General features: G+C 41.8%; 1 protein-coding gene across 15 annotated transcripts in view; it reads left to right on the top strand.

The window, feature by feature from the left end:
• The window catches only part of syngap1b (synaptic Ras GTPase activating protein 1b), a 351,951-nt gene that overhangs the window by 281,643 nt on the left and 47,151 nt on the right, over positions 1-23,157 (top strand). For 11 of the 15 annotated variants that reach the window (XM_062029197.1, XM_062029207.1, XM_062029204.1 and 8 more), the window contains 4 exons: positions 244-825; positions 4,182-4,607; positions 4,675-4,848; positions 11,865-12,076. In XM_062029197.1, coding sequence (XP_061885181.1) covers positions 244-825; positions 4,182-4,607; positions 4,675-4,848; positions 11,865-12,076 — 1,394 coding nt within the window. Of the gene's footprint in view, positions 1-243; positions 826-4,181; positions 4,608-4,674; positions 4,849-11,864; positions 12,077-18,971; positions 19,843-23,157 lie in introns of those variants that run through there. The other 4 variants (XM_062029209.1, XM_062029200.1, XM_062029208.1 and 1 more) reach the window with 4 other exon arrangements.

Genomic DNA, 23,157 nt, shown 5'->3' with positions numbered 1-23,157 from the left:
GCATGCTGCTCATACTCCATGATATCTCCACGGCTGTAGGCAACCATGGCATCTGCTTCTTTTGCTTATTCCCCACCTCGCCAACTCATCCTCTGCGGTATTTGCCGGGAAATACTGTGAGGCCTTTCCGATATTTCCAGGCCCCCACGGTAAAACCACCACCCTCACTCATACCTCATGATTGATCAGGGGGGCATGCAGGCGCTCAGTGTCAGTAAAAGCGTATTTATGATGGACCTCCAGGATTCCCGAATGAACAGCGTGTCTAACCTGCAGTCGGTGGACATGCTCAACTCCTCCCAGGCCTCCATCGCCGGCATGGGCAGCTTCGGGGGGCTGAGCAGCGGAGGCGGTGGCGGCCTGGGGTCGGGCCTGAGCAGCCAGCTGAGGGCGGGTGGGAGGTTGTCAGCTGGCTCCGGCGGCTCCAGCATGTCCGGCGGCCTCCGGCTGAGCCAGCTGAGCCAGATGGGCACCACCACCGACTCGCTATCCCAGCTGCAGCAACAGCAGGCCGCCGCCATGCGCTACCCGCTTTCCTTCCAGAATCCCCTCTTCCACCTGGCGACGGCCGACGGTCCCCAGCACCACCAGCACGGCCGGGCGCCGCCCCCCGCGCCCCTGCTGCTGGCCCCCGAGCCCGAGCTGTCGCACCCGGGCTACGTGCCGCAGTTTGCCCACGGGGGGTTCTCGCGCAGTGAGGACCTGTCCACCCTCAGGACGCGGGACGGACACCTGGGCCAGCCCAGCATCATCCACTCGCACAGCTACAGCGACGACTACGGCAGGGCCGAGTACGGACGGCGGCAGATGTCCATGCACGTGCAGGTAGGTATACATTATGTGGGGGCCCGCCTCATGTCGCAGTGTCTATTTCACTCTACCTAGACTAACGTATGCATTTTATATATGTATGTATATATATGTGTGTGTGTGTGTGTATATATGTATGTCTAAATATGTATATATGTACATATATGTATATATACGGGTGGATATGTACCGTAATTTCCGGACTATAAGCCGCACCTGACTATAAGCCGCACCAGCTAAATTTAGGGGAACATACAGATTGCTCCATATATAAGCCGCACCCGACTATAAGCCGCAGGGTTTTGATGTGTAATTACCGTAGTATATAGGGGTTCCTGCTACTACGGAGGGGATTGTCGGGACAGAGATGACTGTTTGGGAACGCAAAGCGTCCCATTTATTAACAATAAATCTTTCAATCATTCAATCAAACTTTCACATCTTTGACATGGCGAACAGCATTCGTGCAGAGTACAAATAATACAACGGTGCAAAGTAATACAAAGTGCTCACCTGTACGTTATCAAAATAACCAGCCTACCGGTATATGAAAAGTCAGTCTTTAATCATTGTGTCATCGTCTTCCTCCTGCGTACTAAAACCACCGAAATCCTCTTCGTCTGTGTCGGAGAAGAACAGGCCGTAAATAAGCCGCACCCTTGTATAAGCCGCAGGGACCAGAACGAGGGGAAAAAGTAGCGGCTTATAGTCCGGAAATTACGGTATGTATCTATGGATGGATATATGTATGTATAAACATGTATATGTATATATACAGTATTTAAAAATACAGTACAGGCCAAAAGTTTGGACTTACCTTCTCATTTCAATGCGTTTTCTTTATTTCCATGACCATTTACATTGTAGATTGTCACTGAAGGCATCAAAACTATGACACCTGTGAAGTGAAAACCCTTTTGAAGCTCATGGAGAGAATGCCAAGAGTGTGCAAAGCAGTAATCAGAGCAAAGGGTGGCTATTTTGAAGAAACTAGAACATAAAACATGTTTTCAGTTATTTCACTTTTTTTTTGTTAAGTACATAACTCCACATGTGTTCATTCATAGTTTTGATGCCTTCAGTGACAATCTACAATCATGAAAATAAAGAAAACACATTGAATGAGAATGTGTCCAAACTTGTGGCCTGTACTGTATGTATATATGTACATACTGTATATGTATATATATATGTATATATATATGCATATATACGGATGGATATATATGTATATATCGATGGACATATCTATATATAAACATGTATATATATATATATATATATACAGTATTTATACATATATAAACAAAACCAGTGGAAATTTGTGAACATTCTTGAACATTGTTCGTAAACAGAAAAGTTGGTATAGTGAAACAAAGTTCTCCATTAAGAACAATGTAAACATGACTAATTGGTTCTAGCCTCGACAAAAGTCACTACTTAGTATATTTAGTAAAATAATGCAAACTTTGAATACAATATAATCTCTCTCTCTATATATATATATAAATATATATATGTATATGTATATATAAAAACAACATAAGAGGGTAAGCCTAAATGTCAACACACACACACATAATCCCGTTTGTGCTTTCCAAAACGTTAACAACCATGTTGTTGCAATACAAATACAAAAAAAAAAGAAAAATAATTTTCCCCATGTGTCGAGGAATATTTGTGGCATTTTTTGAACACTCTGAAATCACCATTCCAGTCACTGCTGGCAAACTAGCAGTGTGAGTCGATCCTTCATCGGCTTGTGTCCCGGTAGTGTTTTTTTCCTTCGCTGTAATTTAGATACTCTGTGGCATCTTTTTTTTTTTTTAAAGTCCAGTCTCATCACAATTAAAGACTTGCTTCGGTCCAAATCCCCCCCTTTGCGATAAAATCTTTCAAGTGATTGTGCCGCAAGCCGGAGTCTAATATGCTAAAATGCTATTTCAAAGCTGTTGCCTAGCAACCCAAACCCAAAGCTATGCGGAGAGACCGCGAGAGTTTGGACACATTTAAAGCATTTCTGATCGCAGAAAGTGATCTCTAAGACAGGCTGCCACAGCAAGGTACGACAATTGGGAAAATAAACAAGTTAGAAGTGCCGCTAGCCGTCCAAGCTAACAACGCCAAAGCAGCAATGTCTAACGTTGGATCCACATTGTTGGTCGACAAATGACCCAAATTCAATGGTCAAATCAACATCACAACCTGACATTGATTAAACGTCATCAAAAAGCATGTTGTTTCAACGTTACGTTTGAGTTGCTCAAAGTTAGGACTAGGGATGTCCGATAATGGCTTTTTGCCGATGTTCCGATATTGTCCAACTCTTTAATTACCGATACCGATATCAACCGATACCGATACATGCAGTCGTGGAATTAACACATTATTATGCCTAATTTGGACAACCAGGTATGGTGAAGATAAGGTCCTTTTCAAAATAAAATAAGATGAATAAATTAAAAACATTTTCTTGAATAAAAAAGAAAGTAAAACAATATCAAAACAGTTACATAGAAACTAGTAATTAATGAAAATGAGTAAAATTAACTGTTAAAGGTTAGTACTATTAGTGGACCAGCAGCACGCACAATCATGTGTGCTTACGGACTGTATCCCTTGCAGACTGTATTGATATATATTGATATATAATGTAGGAACCAGAATATTAATAACAGAAAGAAACAACCCTTTTGTGTGAATGAGTGTAAATGGGGGAGGGAGTTTTTTTGGGTTGGTGCACTAATTGTAAGTGTATCTTGTGTTTTTTATGTTGATTTAATAAAGAAAAAATAAAAAATAAAATGATACCAATAATTTCCGATATTACATTTTAAAGCATTTATCGGCCGATAATATTGTCATCTCTAGTTAGGACCTCACTCGACAAGTTTTCAATGTCTTGTGCCTGCTGGGTTTGGTATCGACCCCACCGATATACAGTAAGGATGGATAAGACATCTTGAAATGATCCTCTCTATAACTATTATGGATCATTTCCTGTTAATAATAATAAATAATCTGATGTAACATGTTTAGCCTCATCCTCCAGTGATCGTTATGTATGACTTGATAATCGTACTTCAAATGGTAGGAAATGTACTTTTTGATTGATGATTATTAACTTAGTGGAGCGGCTCCACACTGTGTATGAGCATACACAGTTAGCTGTGAGGATCAAAAAATAAATATTTTTTGCAGAGATCATTGTATTTGTATGTCATAAAGGTATACCAATCAAATATACTGTTTTATTGTTTTTAAAAAATGCACTTGCATTGTCATTATTGTTATTGGTTTGATGCAAAAGAGTGTTGTAAAAGTGTAAAAAGACCCTTTTGAGAGTAACCGAGATTTCCTTCCCTTCCAAGGACAACATACAGCAGCAGCAAATGATGGGCATGGCGTCCCAGACGGGAACCTCCCACTCCTCCTTGGCCGCCACCCCTCCCTCCACGGTCCAACCCCGGGCGGCCCCGCCCCCCGGCCAACGCGTCAAGTCCCAGACTTCGCATCAGTTGTCGGTCAGCGCGGCCGCCGCTCCAGTCGCCCCGGCCAAGTCCCGGCCGCAGAGCGGCAACCTCCTCCAGTCGCCGGAGTCGGTGTACGGCGGGCGGCAGCACGGCGGGCGGCAGCTGTCCGTCAAAGACAACACGGCGCCGGGTCTGCCTCACCAGCAGAGTTCGGTGAGGGAGTCGGGGAGTCCGCAGGGCACCGCCAGCCCGACCACGCAGCAGTCGCCGCAGCAGCAGCCGGCGCCTCAGCAGCACCTCCTCAAGCCCAACATGAGCAAACAGGTGAGTGGGATGTGGCGGCACACGACCGGCGGTCTCACCTGTGATCCTTTCCTGTGTCCTGACCCAGGGATCCCAGTCCCCGTCCACCCTCAACCCCCCCACCCCGGCCAACGAGAGGACGGTGGCCTGGGTGTCCAACATGCCTCACCTGTCGGCCGACATTGAGAGTTCCCGCATCGACCGCGAGGAGTTCAAACTGAAGGAGTACTCCAAGAGCATGGACGAGTCACGCATGGACAGGGTGGGTGGGCCACAATGTTGTTGTTTTGCCTTGCAGTCACATTTTCCTTTTTAGTGTTGCGTGCTCGGGTATATCAAGACACAGCGTTGTATTTTTACTTGGTTCTAGGGTACAACCAAACCACAGTTTTCTTGTTTTCAGGCAACTTTAGCTTGTAGGACCACAATGTTGTTGTTTTGTAGTGAACTCGAGTATGTCAGACCACAATGTTGTTTTGTAGTGTACTTGAGTATGTCAGACAACAATGTTGTTGTCTTGTAGGCACTTGAGTATGTCAGACCACAATGTTGTTGTCTTGTAGGCACTTGAGTATGTCAGACCACAATGTTGTTGTCTTGTAGGCACTTGAGTATGTCAAACTACAATGTTGTTTTGTAGGCACTTGAGTATGTCAGACCACAATGTTGTTGTCTTGTAGTGCACTACAATATGTCAGACCACAATGTTGTTTTGTAGGCACTTGAGTATGTCAGACCACAATGTTGTTGTCTTGTAGGCACTTGAGTATGTCAGACCACAATGTTGTTTTGTAGTGCACTTGAGTATGCCAGACCACAATGTTGTTGTCTTGTAGTGCACTTGAGTATGTCAGACCACAATGTTGTTGTCCTGTAGTGAACTTGAGTATGTCAGACCACAATGTTGTTTTGTAGTGCACTTGAGTATGTCAGACCACAATGTTGTTGTCTTGTAGTGAACTTGAGTATGTCAGACCACAATGTTGTTTTGTAGTGCACTTGAGTATGCCAGACCACAATGTTGTTGTCTTGTAGTGCACTTGAGTATGTCAGACCACAATGTTGTTTTGTAGGCACTTGAGTATGTCAGACCATAATGTTGTTGTCTTGTAGGCACTTGAGTATGTCAGACCACAATGTTGTTTTGTAGTGCACTTGAGTATGCCAGACCACAATGTTGTTGTCTTGTAGTGCACTTGAGTATGTCAGACCACAATGTTGTTGTCCTGTAGTGAACTTGAGTATGTCAGACCACAATGTTGTTTTGTAGTGCACTTGAGTATGCCAGACCACAATGTTGTTGTCTTGTAGTGAACTTGAGTATGTCAGACCACAATGTTGTTGTCTTGTAGTGCACTTGAGTATGTCAGACCACAATGTTGTTGTCCTGTAGTGAACTTGAGTATGTCAGACCACAATGTTGTTTTGTAGTGCACTTGAGTATGTCAGACCACAATGTTGTTGTCTTGTAGTGAACTTGAGTATGTCAGACCACAATGTTGTTTTGTAGTGCACTTGAGTATGCCAGACCACAATGTTGTTGTCTTGTAGTGAACTTGAGTATGTCAGACCACAATGTTGTTTTGTAGTGCACTTGAGTATGCCAGACCACAATGTTGTTGTCTTGTGGTGCACTTGAGTATGTCAGACCACAATGTTGTTTTGTAGGCACTTGAGTATGTCAGACCACAATGTTGTTGTCTTTTAGGCACTTGAGTATGTCAGACCACAATGTTGTTTTGTAGTGCACTTGAGTATGCCAGACCACAATGTTGTTGTCTTGTAATGCACTTGAGTATGTCAGACCACAATGTTGTTTTGTAGGCACTTGAGTATGTCAGACCACAATGTTGTTGTCTTGTAGGCACTTGATTATGTCAGACAACAATGTTGTTTTGTAGGCACTTGAGTATGTCAGACCACAATGTTGTTGTCTTGTAGTGCACTAGAGTATGTCAGACCACAATGTTGTTTTGTAGGCACTTGAGTATATCAGACCACAATGTTGTTGTCTTGTTTGAGTATGTCAGACAACAATGTTGTTTTGTAGGCACTTGAGTATGTCAGACCACAATGTTGTTTTGTAGGCACTTGAGTATGTCAGACCACAATGTTGTTGTCTTGTTTGAGTATGTCGGACAACAATGTTGTTTTGTAGTGCACTCGAGTATGTCAGACCACAATGTTGTTGTCTTATAGGCACCTGAGTATGTCAGACCACAATGTTGTTGTTTTGTAGTGCACTCAAGTATGTCAGACAACAATGTTGTTTTGTAGTGCACTTGAGTATGTCAGACCACAATGTAGTTGTTTTGTAGTGTACTCGAGTATGTCAGACCACAATGTTGTTTTGTAGGCACTTGAGTATGTCAGACCACAATGTTGTTGTTTTGTAGGCACTTGAGTATGTCAGACCACAATGTTTTTTGTAGTGTACTTGAGTATGTCAGACTACAATGTTGTTGTCTTGTAGTGCAGTAGAGTATTTCAGACCACAATTGTGTTGTAGGTACTTGAGTATGTCAGACCACAATGTTGTTGTCTTGTTTGAGTATGTCGGACAACAATGTTGTTTTGTAGTGCACTCGAGTATGTCAGACCACAATGTTTTTGTCTTGTAGGCACTTGAGTATATCAGACCACAATGTTGTTGTCTTGTAGTGAACTTGAGTATGTCAGACAACAATGTTGTTGTTTTGTAGTGCACTCGAGTATGTCAGACCACAATGTTGTTGTCTTATAGGCACTTGAGTATGTCAGACCACAATGTAGTTGTTTTGTAGTGTACTCGAGTATGTCAGACAACAATGTTGTTTTGTAGCGCACTCGAGTATGTCAGACCACAATGTTGTTTTTTTGTAGTGCACTCAAGTATGTCAGACAACAATGTTGTTTTGTAGTGCACTTGAGTATGTCAAACCACAATGTTGTTGTTTTGTAGTGCACTCCAGTATGTCAGACCACAATGTTGTTGTCTTATAGGCACTTGAGTATGTCAGACCACAATGTAGTTGTTTTGTAGTGTACTCGAGTATGTCAGACAACAATGTTGTTTTGTAGCGCACTCGAGTATGTCAGACCACAATGTTGTTTTTTTGTAGTGCACTCAAGTATGTCAGACAACAATGTTGTTTTGTAGTGCACTTGAGTATGTCAAACCACAATGTTGTTGTTTTGTAGTGCACTCGAGTATGTCAGACCACAATGTTGTTTTGTTGTGCACTCGAGTATGTCAGACAACAATGTTGTTTTGTAGTGCACTCGAGTATGTCAGACCACAATGTTGTTGTCTTGTAGTGAACTTGAGTATGTCAGACCACAATGTTGTTGTCTTGTAGTGAACTTGAGTATGTCAGACCACAATGTTGTTTTGTAGTGCACTTGAGTATGCCAGACCACAATGTTGTTGTCTTGTAGTGCACTTGAGTATGTCAGACCACAATGTTGTTTTGTAAGCACTTGAGTATGTCAGACCACAATGTTGTTTTGTAGGAACTTGAGTATGTCAGACCACAATGTTGTTGTCTTGTAGGCACTTGAGTATGTCAGACCACAATGTTGTTTTGTAGGCACTTGAGTATGTCAGACCACAATGTTGTTGTCTTGTTTGAGTATGTCGGACAACAATGTTGTTTTGTAGGCACTTGAGTGTGTCAGACCACAATGTTGTTGTCTTGTAGTGCACTAGAGTATGTCAGACCACAATGTTGTTTTGTAGGCACTTGAGTATGTCAGACCACAATGTTGTTGTCTTGTTTGAGTATGTCGGACAACAATGTTGTTTTGTAGGCACTTGAGTATGTCAGACCACAATGTTGTTGTCTTGTTTGAGTATGTCGGACAACAATGTTGTTTTGTAGTGCACTCGAGTATGTCAGACCACAATGTTGTTGTCTTATAGGCACCTGAGTATGTCAGACCACAATGTTGTTGTCTTATAGGCACCTGAGTATGTCAGACCACAATGTTGTTGTTTTGTAGTGCACTCAAGTATGTCAGACAACAATGTTGTTTTGTAGTGCACTTGAGTATGTCAGACCACAATGTAGTTGTTTTGTAGTGTACTCGAGTATGTCAGACCACAATGTTGTTTTGTAGGCACTTGAGTATGTCAGACCACAATGTTGTTGTTTTGTAGGCACTTGAGTATGTCAGACCACAATGTTTTTTGTAGTGTACTTGAGTATGTCAGACTACAATGTTGTTGTCTTGTAGTGCACTAGAGTATTTCAGACCACAATTGTGTTGTAGGCACTTGAGTATGTCAGACCACAATGTTGTTGTCTTGTTTGAGTATGTCGGACAACAATGTTGTTTTGTAGTGCACTCGAGTATGTCAGACCACAATGTTGTTGTCTTGTAGTGAACTTGAGTATGTCAGACCACAATGTTGTTGTCTTGTAGTGAACTTGAGTATGTCAGACCACAATGTTGTTTTGTAGTGCACTTGAGTATGCCAGACCACAATGTTGTTGTCTTGTAGTGCACTTGAGTATGTCAGACCACAATGTTGTTTTGTAAGCACTTGAGTATGTCAGACCACAATGTTGTTTTGTAGGAACTTGAGTATGTCAGACCACAATGTTGTTGTCTTGTAGGCACTTGAGTATGTCAGACCACAATGTTGTTTTGTAGGCACTTGAGTATGTCAGACCACAATGTTGTTGTCTTGTTTGAGTATGTCGGACAACAATGTTGTTTTGTAGGCACTTGAGTGTGTCAGACCACAATGTTGTTGTCTTGTAGTGCACTAGAGTATGTCAGACCACAATGTTGTTTTGTAGGCACTTGAGTATGTCAGACCACAATGTTGTTGTCTTGTTTGAGTATGTCGGACAACAATGTTGTTTTGTAGGCACTTGAGTATGTCAGACCACAATGTTGTTGTCTTGTTTGAGTATGTCGGACAACAATGTTGTTTTGTAGTGCACTCGAGTATGTCAGACCACAATGTTGTTGTCTTATAGGCACCTGAGTATGTCAGACCACAATGTTGTTGTCTTATAGGCACCTGAGTATGTCAGACCACAATGTTGTTGTTTTGTAGTGCACTCAAGTATGTCAGACAACAATGTTGTTTTGTAGTGCACTTGAGTATGTCAGACCACAATGTAGTTGTTTTGTAGTGTACTCGAGTATGTCAGACCACAATGTTGTTTTGTAGGCACTTGAGTATGTCAGACCACAATGTTGTTGTTTTGTAGGCACTTGAGTATGTCAGACCACAATGTTTTTTGTAGTGTACTTGAGTATGTCAGACTACAATGTTGTTGTCTTGTAGTGCACTAGAGTATTTCAGACCACAATTGTGTTGTAGGCATTTGAGTATGTCAGACCACAATGTTGTTGTCTTGTTTGAGTATGTCGGACAACAATGTTGTTTTGTAGTGCACTCGAGTATGTCAGACCACAATGTTTTTGTCTTGTAGGCACTTGAGTATATCAGACCACAATGTTGTTGTCTTGTAGGCACTTGAGTATATCAGACCACAATCTTGTTGTCTTGTAGTGAACTTGAGTATGTCAGACAACAATGTTGTTGTTTTGTAGTGCACTCGAGTATGTCAGACCACAATGTTGTTGTCTTATAGGCACTTGAGTATGTCAGACCACAATGTAGTTGTTTTGTAGTGTACTCGAGTATGTCAGACAACAATGTTGTTTTGTAGCGCACTCGAGTATGTCAGACCACAATGTTGTTTTTTTGTAGTGCACTCAAGTATGTCAGACAACAATGTTGTTTTGTAGTGCACTTGAGTATGTCAAACAACAATGTTGTTGTTTTGTAGTGCACTCGAGTATGTCAGACCACAATGTTGTTTTGTTGTGCACTCGAGTATGTCAGATAACAATGTTGTTTTGTAGTGCACTCGAGTATGTCAGACAACAATGTTGTTTTGTAGTGCACTCGAGTATGTCAGACCACAATGTTGTTGTCTTGTAGGCACTTGAGTATGTCAGACCACAATGTTGTTGTCTTGTAGTGAACTTGAGTATGTCAGACCACAATGTTGTTTTGTAGTGCACTTGAGTATGCCAGACCACAATGTTGTTGTCTTGTAGTGCACTTGAGTATGTCAGACCACAATGTTGTTTTGTAAGCACTTGAGTGTGTCAGACCACAATGTTGTTGTATTGTAGGCACTTGAGTATGTCAGACCACAATGTTGTTGTCTTGTAGGCACTTGAGTACGTCAGACCACAATGTTGTTTTGTAGGCACTTGAGTATGTCAGACCACAATGTTGTTGTCTTGTTTGAGTATGTCGGACAACAATGTTGTTTTGTAGGCACTTGAGTATGTCAGACCACAATGTTGTTTTGTAGGCATTTGAGTATGTCAGACCACAATGTTGTTGTCTTGTTTGAGTATGTCGGACAACAATGTTGTTTTGTAGTGCACTCGAGTATGTGAGACCACAATGTTGTTGTTTAGTAGGCACTTGAGTATGTCAGACCACAATGTTGTTGTCTTATAGACACTTAAATGTCAGACCACAATGTTGTTGTTTTATAGTGCACTCAAGTATGTCAGACAACAATGTTGTTTTGTAGTGCACTTGAGTATGTCAGACCACAATGTAGTTGTTTTGTAGTGTACTCTAGTATATCAGACAACAATGTTGTTTTGTAGTGCACTCAAGTATGTCAGACCACAATGTTGTTGTCTTGTAGGCACTTGAGTATGTCAGACCACAATGTTGTTTTGTAGTGCACTCGAGTATGTCAGACCACAATGTTGTTGTCCTGTAGGCACTTGAGTATGTCAGACCACAATGTTGTTTTGTTGTGCACTCGGTATGTCAGACAACAATGTTGTTTTGTAGTGCACTCGAGTATGTCAGACCACAATGTTGTTGTCCTGTAGGCACTTGAGTATGTCAGACCACAATGTTGTTTTGTTGTGCACTCGGTATGTCAGACCACAATGTTGTTTTGTAGTGCACTCGAGTATGTCAGACCACAATGTTGTTGTTTAATGATGCAGTCAGGTATATCAGACCACATTGTTGTTGTTTTACGGCGGTAAAGAACTGCCAGCACAAATAGACTGGAAACAGTGTGTGTTCATCTTTAATCACCAACACTAAAAAGTGAAGAAACGAGCAGATGGCGCTCAGATCTCATCTCGGCATCAAAGTCTGGAGTTCTTGTTGTTTGCGAAAAGTGTCGGGCACATGTCGGGCTTAAAAACAGCAACCTTCCGGTACGCAGCCGTCCTCAGAGGAATATCTGATCCAGCAGCTGCCGGTCTAAACCGAGTCCTTTTCTTCTGCAGGTACGAGAGTACGAGGAGGAGATCAACTGCCTGAAGGAGCGGCTGGTGATGTCCCACAAGAAGCTGGAGGACTACGAGCGTCGGCTCCTCACACAGGAGCAGCAGACCAACAAGATCCTCCTGCAGTACCAGAGCCGACTGGATGACAGTGAAAGGAGGCTGCGGCAACAGCAAGTGGAGAAAGACTCCCAAATTAAAGGAATAATTAGCAGGTAAACGCAGGCTGTTGTTGGGACAGATGCAGGTCTTTGCCACCGGTGGGCGCTGTCGAGTCCGTAGATAGTTGCCTGTAGGACATGATTGACGTGCCCCCCGCAGGGGGGACATGAGTGAATGTGTGCCCAAAGACGAAAGTATTGGGACGGTCAGGTCGTGAAAGCTGAAGGATTCTGGGAGGACTCAAAGGTCTTCTAGTTCTCGTCCAAACCTCTCCAAGCTTTCCTTTGTTTTGCTCCCAAATGAGCTTGTTCTTCCAAACTCATCCAAGCGTGCCTTTTATGGGAAGGAAAGAGTTCCCAACGTGTTGGAGTGTCCATACAAAGAGGACATGAAGTCTCGGGAGATATTAAAGTACCAATGATTGTCACACACACGCTAGGTGTGGTGAGATTATCCTCTGCATTTGACCCATCACCCTCACCCCCTGGGAGGTGAGGGGAGCAGTGAGCAGCGGCGGTGGCTGCGCCCGGGAATCGTGATTGGCAATGACGCGGCAGACGTGGAATGACTGGCAGATGAAAGACCAGGCTCGCACGCTCATTCTCGGTTTTGGTCGTTTGATAATTTTTTTCCTCTCATCCGAGGGACAGCGGCGTGTCTCTGATTACCTGTTTAGCTCTTCCTGCCAGGGAAATGAAATCACGGCAGGCGGAGACGAGGCCCGGCGTCCTATTGTGTGACCACGTAATGGAGTGGCTGGCTTTCAGCTGGTATTGATCCGGCGTAATATGAAGCGGTTCGAGTGGAATATTGATCAGGTTTCAGTTTGTACTCGCTTGTGTTGGCATTGCGCTCGACTATGTTAGACCCACAGTGTTGTTGTCTTATGTTGTCTCAGGAAGCACTGGAATGTAACAGGAACAGTGTTACCAGGCCACAACGTTGTTGTTTCATGGTGTGTTCAAGTATATTAAACAACACCGTTGTTGTTTCATGGTGCGTTCAAGTATATCAGACCACAACGTTGTCGTTTCATGGTACGTTCAAGTATATCAGACCATAACGTTGTTGTTTCATGGTGGACTCTAGTACATCAGACCACAAAATTTTTGTTTTACCATGCGTTCAAGTGTATTAAACCACAACGTTGTTGTTTCATGGTGCGTTCAAGTGTATGAGACCACAACGTTGTTGTTTTATGGTGCGCTCAAGTATATCAGACCACAATGTTGTTGTTTCATGGTGCGTTCGAGTATTTAAGACCACAACGTTGTTTGTTTCATGGTGTGTTCAAATATATCAGACCACAACGCTGTTGTTTTATGGTGTGTTCAAATATATCAGACCACAACGTTGTTATTTTATGGTCTGTTAAAATATATCAGACCACAACATTGTTGTTTCATGGTGTGTTCAAGTATATTAAACCACACCGTTGTTGTTTCATGGTGCGTTCGAGTATATCAGACCACAACGTTGTTGTTTCATGGTGCGTTCATGTATATCAGACCATAACGTTGTTGTTTCATGGTGGACTCTAGTACATCAGACCACAACGTTTTTGTTTTACGGTGCGTTCAAGTCTATCAGACCACAACGTTGTTGTTTCATGGTGCGTTTGAGTATATAAGACCACAACGTTGTTTGTTTCATGGTGTGTTCAAATATATCAGACCACAACGTTGTTGTTTTATGGTGCATTCAAATATATCAGACCACAACGTTGTTGTTTAATGGTACATTCAAGTATATCAGAACATAATGTTGTTGTTTCATGGTGGACTCTAGTACATCAGACCACAAAATTTTTGTTTTACGGTGCGTTCAAGTGTATTAAACCACAACGTTGTTGTTTCATGGTGCGTTCAAGTGTATGAGACCACAACGTTGTTGTTTTATGGTGCGCTCAAGTATATCAGACCACAACGTTGTTGTTTCATGGTGCGTTCGAGTATATAAGATCACAACGTTGTTTGTTTCATGGTGTGTTCAAATATATCAGACCACAACGCTGTTGTTTTATGGTGTGTTCAAATATATCAGACCACAGCGTTGTTATTTTATGGTGTGTTCAAATATATCAGACCACAACGTTGTTGTTTTATGGTGTGTTCAAGTATATTAAACCACACCGTTGTTGTTTCATGGTGCGTTTGAGTACATCAGACCACAACGTTGTTGTTTCATGGTGCGCTCAAGTATATCAGACCACAACGTTGTTTGTTTCATGGTGTGTTCAAATACATCAGACCACAACGTTGTTGTTTTATGGTGTGTTCATATATATCAGACCACAACGTTGTTGTTTCATGGTGTGTTCAAGTATATTAAACCACACCGTTGTTGTTTCATGGTGCCTTCAAATGTATGAGACCGCAACGTTGTTATTTCATAGTGCGTTCGAGTATATCAGACCACAACGTTGTTTTTTCATGGTGTGTTCAAGTATATCAGACCACAACTTTGTTGTTTCATGGCGTGTTCAAGTATATCAGACCACAACGTTGCTGTTTCATGGTGTGTTCAAGTATATCAGACCACAACGTTGTTGTTTCTTGGTGCATTCAAGTATATCTAACCACAATGTTGTTGTTTCATGGTGCCTTCAAGTGTACGACACCACAACGTTGTTGTTTCATGGTGCGTTCATGTATATCAGACCACAACGTTGTTGTTTCATGGTGCGCTCAAGTATATCAGACCACAACGTTGTTGTTTCATGGTGCGTTCATGTATATTAAACCACAACGTTGTTGTTTCATGGTGCGTTCAAGTGTATGAGACCACAACGTTGTTGTTTTATGGTGCGCTCAAGTATATCAGACCACAACGTTGTTGTTTCATGGTGCGTTTGAGTGTATGAGACCGCAACGTTGTTATTTCATAGTGCGTTCGAGTATATCAGACCACAACGTTGTTATTTCATGGTGCATTCAAGTATATCAGACCACAACTTTGTTGTTTCATGGCGCGTTCAAGTATATCAGACCACAACGTTGTTGTTTCATGGTGTTTTCAAGTATATCAGACCACAACGTTGTTGTTTCATGGTGCATTCAAGTATATTAAACCACAACGTTGTTGTTTCATGGTGCGTTCAAGTGTACGACACCACAACGTTGTTGTTTCTTTGTACGTTCGAGTATATCGGACCACAACGTTGTTGTTTCATTGTGCATTAGAGTAGATCAGAACATAATGTTAGGTAGATCAGACCACAATGTTGGTGTTTTAATGGTGCGTGTGAATATATTGGACCACATCGTTGTTTTATTTTGGTGCATTCGAGTATGAGACCACAACGTTGTCGTTTCATTGTACGTTCAAGTATATCAGACCACAGCGTTGTTGTTTCATTGTGCATTAGAGTATATCAGAACATAATGTTAGGTAGATCAGACCACAATGTTGGTGTTTCAGGGTGCGTGTGAATATATCGGACCACAACGTTGTTTTATTTTAGTGCATTCGAGTATGAGACCACAATGTTGTTGTTTCATTGTATGTTCAAGTATATCAGACCACAGCGTTGTTGTTTCATGGTGCATCAGAGTATATCAGAATATAATGTTAGGTAGATCAGACCATAGTGTTGTCGTTTCATGGTGCGTGTCAATATATCGGGGCTAACGTTGTTTTATTTTGGTGCATTCGAGTATGAGACCACAATGTTGTTGTTTCATTGTACGTCCGAGTATATCAGACCACGACAGTGTTGTTTCATTGTGCATTAGAGTATATCAGAACATAATGTTCGGTAGATCAGACCACAACGTTGGTGTTTCATGTTGCGTGTGAATATATCGGACCACAACGTTGTTTTATTTTGGTGCATTCAAGTATGAGACCACAATGTTGATGTTTCATTGTACGTTTGAGTATATCAGACCACAATGTTGTTGTTTCATGGTGCATTTGAGTACAACAGTACATAATGTTGTTGTTTTGTTGTGCTCTTAAGTATAACAGACCACAAGGTTGTTGTTTCATGGTGCATTCAAGTATATATCACACTGCAACATTGTAGTTTCATGGTGCATTCGAGTATATCGAACCACAATTATGTTGTTTTTTTGTGCTCTCAAGTAGATCAGACCACAGTGTTGTCGTTTCATGGTGCGTGTCAATATATCGAAGCTAAACGTTGTTTTGTTTTGGTGCATTCGAGTATGAGACCACAATGTTGTTGTTTCATTGTACGTTCGAGTACATCAGACCACAGCGTTGTTGTTTCATGGTGCATTAGAGTATATCAGAACACAATGTTAGGTAGATCAGACCACAACATTGGCGTTTCATGGTGCGTGTGAATATATCGGACCACAACGTTGTTTTGTTTTGGTGCATTCGAGTAGGAGACCACATTGTTTTTGTTTCATTTTGCATTAGAGTATATCAGACCACAGTGTTGTTTTTTCATTGTGCATTTGAGTACAACAGTACATAATGTTGTTGTTTTGTTGTGCTCTTAAGTATATCAGACCACAAGGTTGTTGTTTCATGGTGCATTCAAGTATATCAGACCACAACGGCGTTGTTTTGATGGTGTGCAGAAGTATATCAGACCACAGTGTTGTTGTTTCATTGTGCATTAGAGTATATCAGAACATAATGTTAGGTAGATCAGACCACAATGTTGCTGTTCCATGGTGCGTGTGACTATATCGGACCACAACATTGTTTTATTTTGGTCCATTCGAGTATGAGACCACAATGTTGTTGTTTCATTGTACGTTCGAGTATACCAGACCACAGCGTTGTTGTTTCATGGTGCATTTGAGTATATCAGACCACAAGGTTGTTGTTTCATGGTGCATTCAAGTATATATCACACTGCAACATTGTAGTTTCATGGTGCATTCGAGTATATCTAACCACAATTATGTTGTTTTTTTGTGCTCTCAAGTAGATCAGACCACAGTGTTGTCGTTTCATGGTGCGTGTCAATATATCGAAGCTAAACGTTGTTTTATTTTGGTGCATTCGAGTATGAGACCACAATGTTGTTGTTTCATTGTACGTTCCAGTACATTAGACCACCGCGTTGTTGTTTCATGGTGCATTAGAGTATATCAGAACACAATGTTAGGTAGATCAGACCACAACATTGGTGTTTCATGGTGCATGTGAATATATCGGACCACAACGTTGTTTTGTTTTGGTGCATTCGAGTAGGAGACCACATTGTTGTTGTTTCATTTTGCATTGGAGTATATCAGACCACAGTGTTGTTTTTTCATTGTGCATTTGAGTACAACAGTACATAATGTTGTTGTTTTGTTGTGCTCTTAAGTATATCAGACCACAAGGTTGTTGTTTCATGGTGCATTCAAGTATATCAGACCACAACGGCGTTGTTTTGATGGTGTGCAGAAGTATATCAGACCACAGTGTTGTTGTTTCGTTGTGCATTAGAGTATATCAGAACATAATGTTAGGTAGATCAGACCACAATGTTGCTGTTTCATGGTGCGTGTGAATATATCGGACCACAACATTGTTTTATTTTGGTCCATTCGAGTATGAGACCACAATGTTGTTGTTTCATTGTACGTTCGAGTATACCAGACCACAGCGTTGTTGTTTCATGGTGCATTTGAGTACAACAGTACATAATGTTGTTGTTTTGTTGTGCTCTTAAGTATATCAGACCACAAGGTTGTTGTTTCATGGTGCATTCAAGTATATCAGACCACAACGGTGTTGTTTTGATGGTGTGCAGAAGTATATCAGACCACAGTGTTGTTTCATTGTGCATTAGAGTATATCAGAACATAATGTTAGATAGATCAGACCACAATGTTGCTGTTTCATGGTGCGTGTGAATATATCGGACCACGACATTGTTTTATTTTGGTCCATTCGAGTATGAGACCACAATGTTGTTGTTTCATTGTACGTTCGAGTATACCAGACCACAGCGTTGTTGTTTCATGGTGCATTTGAGTACAACAGCACATAATGTTGTTGTTTTGTTGTGCTCTTAAGTATATCAGACCACAAGGTTGTTGTTTCATGGTGCATTCAAGTATATCAGACCACAACGGCGATGTTTTGATGGTGTGCAGAAGTATATCAGACCACAGTGTTGTTGTTTCATTGTGCATTAGAGTATATCAGAACATAATGTTAGGTAGATCAGACCACAATGTTGCTGTTTCATGGTGCGTGTGAATATATCGGACCACAACATTGTTTTATTTTGGTCCATTCGAGTATGAGACCACAATGTTGTTGTTTCATTGTACGTTCGAGTATACCAGACCACAGCGTTGTTGTTTCATGGTGCATTAGAGTATATCAGAACACAATGTTAGGTAGATCAGACCACAACATTGGCGTTTCATGGTGCATGTGAATATATCGGACCACAACGTTGTTTTGTTTTGGTGCATTCGAGTAGGAGACCACATTGTTGTTGTTTCATTTTGCATTAGAGTATATCAGACCACAGTGTTGTTTTTTCATTGTGCATTTGAGTACAACAGTACATAATGTTGTTGTTTTGTTGTGCTCTTAAGTATATCAGACCACAAGGTTGTTGTTTCATGGTGCATTCAAGTACATCAGACCACAACGGCGTTGTTTTGATGGTGTGCAGAAGTATATCAGACCACAGTGTTGTTGTTTCATTGTGCATTAGAGTATATCAGAACATAATGTTAGGTAGATCAGACCACAATGTTGCTGTTTCATGGTGCGTGTGAATATATCGGACCACAGCATTGTTTTATTTTGGTCCATTCGAGTATGAGACCACAATGTTGTTGTTTCATTGTACGTTCGAGTATACCAGACCACAGCGTTGTTGTTTCATGGTGCATTTGAGTATATCAGACCACAAGGTTGTTGTTTTGATGGTGTGCAGAAGTATATCAGACCACAGTGAAAACCCCTCTTGAGTATATGGTGCCTAAGTGTGACGGAACATCTTCTAATCCACTCCAGGAACAAAGACACGGAATGAAGAACCAACCCATCCTGCTGCTGCTTTACGGGAAAGTGCCACCCGTATAGTCGGCCATTGTTAGAAGGCCTTCATCACACCCTCCTACTACTTCCTAGCAGCCATCACTCGCTTTGTGAGCTTGCACAAGTTTGGGTGTGCCCTTTTTAACGAGACACGTCCGGACGTCTTTCGGACCTCCAGTCAAGGAAAGCGCTTCCAGGTTTTTCAAACGGAGGCGCGCGTCAAGGACGCCGAGAGACATTGTCTGAGGAGACCACGTAGCGCATCGTTCGCATGTGACAACGACCCTCCCACCTTTCATTTCTCCTAACCAGTTTTCCCTTTGATGTTCAATAGACCCGCAGCTCCGTGGTGATGGACTTCCATGTTGAGGCTCAGCGTTTTCCTTCAACCTCCCGAAGCAGCCTTAATTCCTTTTTGTTTCCTTGACGCTGGGGTCGGAGTCGGGGAGGAGAGCCGACAAGCCAAAGTCAGTAGCACAACTGCTTCAACTGTAGCACCTGTTCCTCCCGGCTGACGTCAATAAGGTTCCTCATGCAGGAATACATAAGGTTCAGTCATTTGCACACGTTCTAGTCGGAATTTAAAGGGGAACTGCTCTTTTTTTTGGAATGTGACCTATCAATCACAATCCTTATGTAAGACAAGAACACATACACTGGATTGCCAAAAGTAAATGGGTTACACATGTATCGCGCTTTTCTACCTTCAAGGTACTCAAAGAGGTTGGTAGAAGGTGGGGATCGAACCAGGAACCCTCAGGTTGCTGGCACGGCCACTCTCCCAACTGCACCACGCTGTCCCCCGTAAAGGATCTGTTCACCTGCCTTGACTCACATATGAACTTGAAGTGCCATCCCATTCCTAGCCCAAAGGGTTCAATATGATGTGTGCAGCTATTACAGCTTCAACTCTTCTGGGAAGGCTGTCCACAAGGTTGCGGAGTGTCTTTATAGGAATTTTCCACCATTCTTCCAAAAGCGCATTGGTGAGGTCAAGAAGGCCTGGCTCTCAGTCTCCGTTCTAATTCATCCTAAAGGTGTTCTATCGGGTTGTTGTTTTATGGTGCGCTCAAGTATATCAGACCACAACGTTGTTATTTCATGGTGCGTTCGAGTATATAAGACCACAACGTTGTTTGTTTCATGGTGTGTTTAAATATATCAGACCACACCGTAGTTGTTTTATGGTGTGTTCAAATATATCAGACCACAACGTTGTTATTTTATGGTGTGTTCAAATATATCAGACCACAATGTTGTTGTTTAATGGTGTGTTCAAGTATATTAAACCACACCGTTGTTGTTTCATGGTGCGTTCGAGTATATCAGACCACAACGTTGTTGTTTCATGGTGCGTTCATGTATATAAGACCATAACGTTGTTGTTTCATGGTGGACTCTAGTACATCAGACCACAACGTTTTTGTTTTACGGTGCGTTCAAGTCTATCAGACCACAACGTTGTTGTTTCATGGTGCGTTTGAGTATATAAGACCACAACGTTGTTTGTTTCATGGTGTGTTCAAATATATCAGACCACAACGTTGTTGTTTTATGGTGCATTCAAATATATCAGACCACAACGTTGTTGTTTAATGGTGGACTCTAGTACATCAGACCACAACATTTTTGTTTTACGGTGCGTTCAAGTGTATGAGACCACAACGTTGTTGTTTTATGGTGCGCTCAAGTATATCAGACCACAACGTTGTTATTTCATGGTGCGTTCGAGTATATAAGACCACAACGTTGTTTGTTTCATGGTGTGTTCAAATATATCAGACCACAACGCTGTTGTTTTATGGTGTGTTCAAATATATCAGACCACAGCGTTATTTTATGGTGTGTTCAAATATATCAGACCACAGCGTTGTTGTTTTATGGTGTGTTCAAGTATATTAAACCACACCGTTGTTGTTTCATGGTGCGTTCGAGTATATCAGACCACAACGTTGTTGTTTCATGGTGCGTTCAAATATATCAGACCACAACGTTGTTGTTTAATGGTACATTCAAGTATATCAGACCATAACGTTGTTGTTTCATGGTGGACTCTAGTACATCAGACCACAACATTTTTGTTTTACGGGTTCTCGTCAGGACTCTGTGCAGGCCAGTCAAGTTCATCCACACCAGACTTTGTCATCCATGTCTTTATGGACCTTGCTTTGTGCACTCGTGCACATTCATGTTGGAAGAGGAAGGGGCCCGCTCCAAACTGTTCCCACAAGGTTGGGAGCATGGAATTGTCCAAATTGTTTTGGTATCCTGGAGCATTCAAAGTTCCTTTCACTGGAACTAAGGGGCCAAGCCCAACTCCTGGAGCGGGCTCCTTCCTCTTCCAACATGACTGTGCACCAGTGCACAAAGCAAGGTCCATAAAGACATGGATGACAGAGTCTGGTGTGGATGAACTTGACTGGCCTGCACAGAGTCCTGACTTGAACCCGATAGAACACCTTTGGGATGAATTAGAATGCAGACTGAGAGCCAGGCCTTCTCGACCTCACCAATGCGCTTTTGGAAGAATGGTGGGAAATTCCTACAAACACACTCCGCAACCTTGTGGACAGCCTTCCCAGAAGAGTTAAAGCTGTAATAGCTGCAAAAGGTGGACACACATCATATTGAACCCTATGGGCTAGGAATGGGATGGCACTTCAAGTTCATATGTGAGTCAAGGCAGGTGGCCAAATACTTCTGGCAATATAGTGTATTCTTTTCTTTTTTCTCTATTCCGCCTATAAAGCACTCTAAAAACATCCAAAAACACCCGTCATGGTTTCATATACACGCTGTAAGTATCGATGTAGCGCAGTAACAGTCATAATAACATGTCATATTTACACATTTTGATCATTTTAAGTATTAATTTAACAGCCGCGTCACAACGTTCGCTTTTTTTTTTGTCGACGTATTCGTTTCATCTACAGCCAGAAGATGTTAAAAGAGGACACCATGCATAAACTTAAAATCCGAAGTATTTATTACCTATTGGATACAATTCTAATACAGGGGCTGTCCGGACGCGCCCTTCCTCTCGTGCTCTCCCCATTCTGTATACATCACAATGTATGAATATGCAATGAGGTGTCTTCTTCCAGGCGTGGAATCTTCCTCTGCCTTCTCCTTCCTGGACTCCGGCCCCAAATCTGGTGTCTGTCCTTCTGACCTCGGCAAAGAAGCCAAGTGACCAGTGAAGATGTGGTAGATAAGAGTTTATAGTCGGCCCTCAACCTTCACCCAGTTTCAACTGGACTCAGAACACACAATGAGAGGCACAAACATATCTATATTAAACATTTCTTAATCACTTCATCATCTTAATTATATCCCAATCATAATATATCCCAACACTACTCATCATGGCAGACTTGACGAGAGACGACAAAAACTACTTTGGGACAAATGAGGATGCAGAAACTTCTATTTTTGATGCTGAATATAAGGAGGATGAAACTAAACAGATTCAGCTTTGGTGAAACACTAAGCATCATGTAGCAGTATTGCTAAGTGCTAAACAACATATACAAACATAATAAAACTATCACTTACTGTACCATGTCTGCTCTCACTAGGATGAAGACTTCCCCTTTACATCAACAATTCATCATAACCCTCACGCAGAGTTAAAAAAACCGAGCGTCTTTTCGTGTCTAAGTTGGATGTCAAAGTTGACCAACTTTTGGGTTTATGTCCACAGCCTTCTACTGTCCAGGCGAGAGGCATGATTTATAATCTAGAATTAACTTCCACCAACTCGGAGGCCATGCAGCAGCTCAATAGTTAGCTCTCTGTGATCATGTCATAATATACCTATTTTTTGGTAGTATTTTTAGACAGTTTAATGGGCGCAACAGAGTACTCTCATTAGCTGTGTTGTTAGCCACCTCTTACTTGCCTTACTTTACGATTTAGAATGCATAAAAGAAATGCAACTTTCCAATAAAAAGTGTAGTTCCCCTTTAACACTCAAATTTTCTCTTAAAATCTAATTCAAAATAAAGCGCCTAAACTTGAATTCAATGTGATTAAAGTCCAATATTTTAGCAACGCAGATATTGGTACGAATCCACCTTCCGCCATCTTAGTCACTGCCGTTGTGTCCTTGGGCAAGACACTTCACCCACCTTTCCTATTGTACATGTATTTATCCAAGGTA

Source organism: Entelurus aequoreus, linkage group LG20, assembly GCF_033978785.1.
Source record: "Entelurus aequoreus isolate RoL-2023_Sb linkage group LG20, RoL_Eaeq_v1.1, whole genome shotgun sequence".
NCBI classification, from domain to species: Eukaryota; Metazoa; Chordata; class Actinopteri; order Syngnathiformes; family Syngnathidae; genus Entelurus; species Entelurus aequoreus.
This window is presented reverse-complemented; position numbering and strand designations above follow the sequence as displayed.